Source organism: Coffea arabica, chromosome 7c (genome assembly GCF_036785885.1).
Source record: "Coffea arabica cultivar ET-39 chromosome 7c, Coffea Arabica ET-39 HiFi, whole genome shotgun sequence".
In the NCBI taxonomy this organism is placed as follows: Eukaryota; Viridiplantae; Streptophyta; class Magnoliopsida; order Gentianales; family Rubiaceae; genus Coffea; species Coffea arabica.
The window spans coordinates 18,188,932-18,194,931 of NC_092322.1; the positions used below are offsets into that span (position 1 = coordinate 18,188,932).

The window sequence follows — 6,000 nt, forward strand, 5'->3', positions numbered from 1 at the left end:
TTAAAAACTACTCTCCTTGCTTAAGAAACTTCCAGCAAGTCAAAATTTAAATTCTAAAGAATTTTTCAATTTGGGCATGGCCTCAAACCTTTTTCCCATAATTACCATTATCTTACCCATGATTCAAATTACTCATCATAATCCCCTATGAATGATGGAACACAATAGCAGACAATACATATTTATTGTTGATAGAATTTAAACTTATGAGCATTTTAAACGGAAAAATAAACCAAAGAAAAAATCAACAACAACAACAACGAATCAAGCAAGGAAGATTTCCCATAAATTAGCCTTCCAAATTACCTCTGAGATACTCAAGAAGAGTCAAATGAGCCAATCCATCAGGCAAAACTCGACGGACACCATTAACATATAAGATTGCTTCCTTTGACTCCTCTACTTCCATCCTCACCATTTCAGTGTCCTCCAAAGACCCCATTTAGTCTCTGTGCACAAGACTCTTTTGAGTACGATCAAATTGGAAATTTTCTGCCGCTATATCTGTACTGTACTGTATCGGTCGAAATAATTAGCCAGATGAGAAATTCTACAAGTCGAAGACGACAACAAACGGAACTTCCTGTTTTGGAGGAATCACAGCCACACAAGTTTTCAAGAAGCCAGACAGATGTCTAAATATTAAGCACATGTTGTCAAGGTGAATGTAACCGGAGAGACTCTTTGAGATTCGTCATAAAGCAGACTGTAATGAAGTCAGTAGCTTAAGAAGGAGAAGGCGTGGTACGTAGATAAAAGGGAAGGCGTGGAAATGGTGGAACGGAGTCAAGCAAAGACGTGGACTGACAGAGTCAACAATTAGCAATACATAGAGGAGGAAAGGCCTGAGGTCCAGGAAAGGAAAGACGTGGGAACAAAGAGCGAAGGCGTGACCAAGAAATCACGCCTTTGCTGGCCTTTGCTGGGTTCATGCTATTCTTGCAGTAACTGAGGACTAGACGGGCTTGAAGATTCCCTTTACACGTGTTAATCACTCATTCGTGATTGGAAGAAGTTAGTTAGAGTAGTTTACTATAAATATTACGATCATGTAATCGTTAGGGAGCCTTTTGTCAAGATTTGTTTCTGCAATCAGAGAGAAAATATTCCCTCTGCCTGTCTTTTCCCTCAAGTTTCTTGCATTCTTTTTTCCCCTTCTCCTCTTTCCCGCCAAATCTGATTCTGTATCCAAATTTGAAGTTCATCAATAAAATTGGTGTTGTTCGTTTAATTCATATTCCATTTGAGTGTTAGCAAAAGTTCTGATTACTTCAATATCTCCATTCCCAGTTGCGTTGTTGGTTCTGTACTACAACAGTGGTATCAGAGCTGTGTTCACGAGCCATAGGGATGACAAAGAATTAGGATGAAACACTGAGAAGAGAGGTAGTAGAATTGGGTAGTGTGGTCAGAACCTTCACTAACAAGAATGAGGGAATGGAGCAAGCCATCAGATCAATGGAATACAGGCAGGATGCTACTGAAAAGCTACTGAAGGGAATTGATCAAAAGTACGAAGGAATGATGAACATGATGGCTCAGCTAATGTCTAAAGTGAATGATCGGGGAAAGGAGTTGGAAGGTAGCAGCAGCTCAAAGGAGATAGCTCAACCAGAGAGATCTAGATTGGATTCACAGAAGGAAAGGGCTGGAAGAAGAGAATTCAGGAACATCAACAAGTTACCTAAAATGGATCTCCCAATCTTTGATGGGGATAACCCTAGGGAGTGGATCAGGAAGGCCAGCAAATATTTCAAAATTCATGAAATAGCAGATGATATGAAGTCAGAAGTGGCAGAACTCTATTTTAGGGATAGAGCAGATATCTGGTTCCATGGAGTCTTCCATGGAAAGGAAGTAATACCTTGGGAAGAGCTGACTACTGCTTTGTGCATTAGATTTGGGGAAGGGAAACCCGAGGAGGCCATAGAGGAGTTCAACAAGCTAACACAAACTGGATTAGTAGCTGAGTACCTGAAGAAATTCAAAATGCTAAAGGCCCTGGTAATGCCATCCCTACCTCATTTGTCAGATTCCTATTATAAAGCATGCTTCATGAGAGGATTGAAAGAGGAAATTGTCAATATGGTGAAAATATCTAAATCTGAATCCTTAGCTGATGCCATTGAGATAGCTAAATTGCAAGAGAAGAACTTAAAAGCTATACAGAGAATACACAAATCTGTTCCTGCTAGCTTTAGTGGCCAGAAGAGTCAATCGAGGGCACCTTCCCAACCTAGATGGAACCAGGGCAGCCCCAAGCACCCCCTTAGGACTCATAATCAGAACTTTTCCAACCAAAACCAGTTCAAAAGGATCTCCCCTGAAGAATTTAACCTGAGGAGGGAAAAAGAACTGTGCTATAAATGTGCTAAGCCCTATACTATGAGACATGTATACAAACAGTCCCATGTTCACTACTTATTGGCTGATAGAGAGGAGAATGCAGAAGGAAACAAAGAGCAGGAGGATGAGGTATATTGTGACTGTATTAATGGGAACCGGCAGACGAACACATAGAGGTGTCAGTACATGCATTGGCTGGGGGGGTAGGGCACAAAACCATAAAGTTGAGAGGCATAATCAAGGGAAGACAGGTTATTGCACTAATAGACAGTGGCAGTACCCACTGTTTCCTGGATGAACAATTGGCAAAGGAGTTGAAACTTGGTACCAAGGGGCCTATTTTGATAGTGAATGTGGCAAATGGGGACAAGGTGGATTCTAAGGGATTAGATAGACCCCTGCAATGGGAAATGCAAGGTCACCAATTCCAACATGCCTTCAATACTCTGAAGTTAGGAGGCTGTGACATGATCCTTGGAGTAGACTAGTTGGCCAAACACAGTCCCATAGAGTTCAATTTCAAGGAGCTCAGCATGAGAGTTCACCAAGGGAAGCAGGAAATAATACTAAAAGGAGGGGATAACAGTACTAGATTAAAGAAACTCAAAGGAAACAGACTGGAGAGGTGGCTGAAGAAACAGGCATATGGGGTGGTAGCACAGCTAGTGGCAGTAGAGGAGGTGGATGATCCAGAACAGACTCCAGCTGAAATCATTCAAGTGCTTGATCAGTACAAAGATGTCTTTGAGGAATCCAAGGGAATGCCTCCAACTAGAAGTCATGACCACCACATTGTCTTGAAAGAGGGGGCCAAGCCTTTCCAAATAAGGCCATATAGATGCCCCTACATTCAGAAGGCAGAAATTGAGAGACTGGTAAAAGAAATGCTGGAAATAGGCATCATTCAGCCCAGCAGCAGTCCCTTTGCCTCACCAGTATTGTTGGTTAAGAAAAAGGATGGATCATGGAGGTTCTGTGTGGATTACAGGCACTTGAACGAGTTAACAGTGAAGAACAAATTCCCTATGCCCCTAATTGAAGAACTAATAGATGAGCTACATGGAGCTAGGTACTTCACCAAGATTGACTTGAGAGCTGGATACTTCCAAATCAGGGTCAAGGTGGAGGACATTCCAAAAACAGCTCTCAGAACTCACCAAGGGCTCTATGAGTTCAAAGTCATGCCATTTGGCTTGACCAATGCACCAGTGACCTTTCAAAGCTTGATGAACCAAGTCTTCCAAGAACAGATGAGGAAGCATGTACTGGTGTTCTTTAACGATATCCTGGTTTACAGCCCAACAATGGAGATGCATGTGAAGCATGTGACTGAGGTAATGGACATTCTGAGAAAGCAACAATTATATGCCAAGATAAGCATATGCACTTTTGCACAGCAGCAGGTGGAGTACTTGAGCCACATAATATCAGCAGAAGGAGTTCAAGCTGATTCTAAGAAGATAGAGTGCATGGAGAATTGGCCAAAACCAACTAATATCAAACAACTGAGGGGATTTCGTTGACAGGCTGCTACAGAAGATTTGTCAAAGGTTATGGGGCCATAGCAAGACCCCTGACCAACCTGCTGAAGAATGACAGATTTCTTTGGAATGAAGACTCAGAAAAGGCTTTTCAGGAGCTAAAAAGGGCCATGTGCAATACCCCTGTACTAGCAGTACCTGACTTCGCTCAACCCTTCACCATTGAGACAGATGCCTGCTATACTGGCATAGGAGCTGTGCTGATACAGAACAAGAGACCTATTTCCTACCTTAGCCAGGCCTTGGGACAGAAGAATATGGGGCTATCGATTTATGAGAAAGAGTTACTAGCATTGGTAATTGCTGTGACCAGATGGAGACATTACTTGGAGGGGCACCACTTCATCATACATACTGACCACCAAAGTTTAAAGTATCTGCTGGAGCAGAGGATCACTACTCCTCTCCAACAGAAGTGGCTCACCAAGCTGCTTGGACTGAGCTACGAAATTCACTACAAAAAGGGGAAGGACAATGTGGCTGCTGATGCACTTTCTAGATAGGGTAGAGAGGAATTAGGGGAGTGCACAACCATATCCTGTGTAGTACCTACTTGGATCAGGGAGGTGATTGATAGTTATGAAGGGGATGAGTGGGTCCAGGAGTTCATATCACAGGTGCTGCTGACTCCCACACAAGTACCTGATTACACATACTACACATACCAGGATGGTATACTCAGGTACAAGAAGAGGTTAGTAGTAGGAAGTCAAGGTGGCATCAGAGGAAAGATCATCACTGCACTGCATGATTCCCAAATAGGTGGACACTCAGGCATTCAAGCCAGTTACTTGAGAGAAAAACAACTATTCTATTGGCCAGGAATGTACAAGGAGATCAGGAGGATGGTTCTGGAATGTGACACCTGCAAGAAATGTAAGGATGAGCATGTAGCGTACCCAGGCTTACTACAACCATTACCTACACCCCAACATTCATGGAGTCATGTCACCATGGATTTCATTGAGGGTCTGCGACAATCTGAAGGGAAAAACACCATCATGGTGGTGGTGGATAGGTTTACCAAATATGCTCATTTCATCAGTATATCACATTCATTTGATGCCCCAAAAATAGCTAGACTTTTCATCGATCATGTTAGTAAACTACATGGGATCCCTCAGAGCATGCTGTCTGACAGGGATAGGCTATTTGTTAGTCAATTTTGTGGAGAGTTATTCAGTATGCTGGGAGCTAAACTGAACTACAGCACAGCCTATCACCCTCAAACTGATGGCCAGACCAAGAGAGTAAACCAAGTGCTGGAAATGTACCTCAGGTGCCTGACGCATTCAGAACCAAATGGAACCAGTGGTTATCTATGGCGGAGTGGTGGTACAACACCTCATACCACACTGCCATTCAGATGACTCCATTTGAAGCATTATACGGCCTTTCCCCTCCTCAGCTAGCTCTGGGACCCTACCTGCAATCCAGAGTAGCTGCTGTTGGCGAGTACGTCCAAGAAAGGCAGCAAATAGACAACATCCTGAAGCAGAATTTGAAGCAAGCGCAGGAAAGGATGAAGAGATATGCTGATGAAAAGAGAAGTGAAAGGGAGTTCAATGAAGGTGATTGGGTGTACCTACGGTTGCAACCGTATAGACAAAGCTCAAAATCCTTGAGGGGAAACACCAAACTCTCAACAAAGTATTTTGGTTCCTACAAGATTGAGGAAAGAATTGGGAATGTCGCTTACAGACTGAATCTGCCAGCCGCTTCAAAGGTCCACCCCGTTTTTCATGTATCCCTGCTCAAGAAGAAGATAGGGGATAAGATCACACCTACACTACAATTGCCAGAAACAAATGAAAAGGGGCACTGGAGGGTGGAGCCAGTAGCAATACTGGGTAGGAGGCTAGTAAAGAAATGAAATGCTGCTGCAACCCAATGGTTAATCCACTGGTGAGGCACAGATCCTGCGGAAGCCACATGGGAGGATGCTGAGGAGATTAGAAAACAGTTCCCCACCTTCCAATCTTGGGGACAAGATTTGCTGCAAGGGGGGGTATTGTAATGAAGTCAGTAGCTTAAGAAAGAGAAGGCGTGGTACGTAGATAAAAGGGAAGGCGTGGAAATAGTGGAACGGAGTCAAGCAAAGACGTGGACTGAC

At 43.3% G+C, this 6,000-nt stretch overlaps 2 protein-coding genes across 5 annotated transcripts in view; one reads left to right on the forward strand and one right to left on the reverse strand.

Annotated features, from left to right (window-relative positions):
* The window catches only part of LOC113699931 (xanthine dehydrogenase 1), a 29,065-nt gene extending 28,396 nt beyond the window's left edge, over positions 1-669 (reverse strand). For all 4 annotated transcript variants that reach the window (XR_003450472.2, XR_003450473.2, XM_027220278.2 and 1 more), the window contains exon 1: positions 307-669. Coding sequence is in view for 2 of the 4 variants with exons in the window: in XM_027220278.2 (XP_027076079.2) it covers positions 307-442 (136 nt within the window). In the remaining 2 variants the exon portion in view is untranslated. The remainder of the gene's footprint in view (positions 1-306) is intronic.
* Positions 670-5,253: 4,584 nt separating this feature from the next.
* LOC113699681 (uncharacterized) lies at positions 5,254-5,760 on the forward strand. The gene has a single exon (XM_027220043.1). The coding sequence runs from the start codon at positions 5,254-5,256 to the stop codon at positions 5,758-5,760; it is 507 nt and encodes a 168-aa protein (XP_027075844.1).
* The last annotated feature ends 240 nt before the right edge of the window (positions 5,761-6,000 follow it).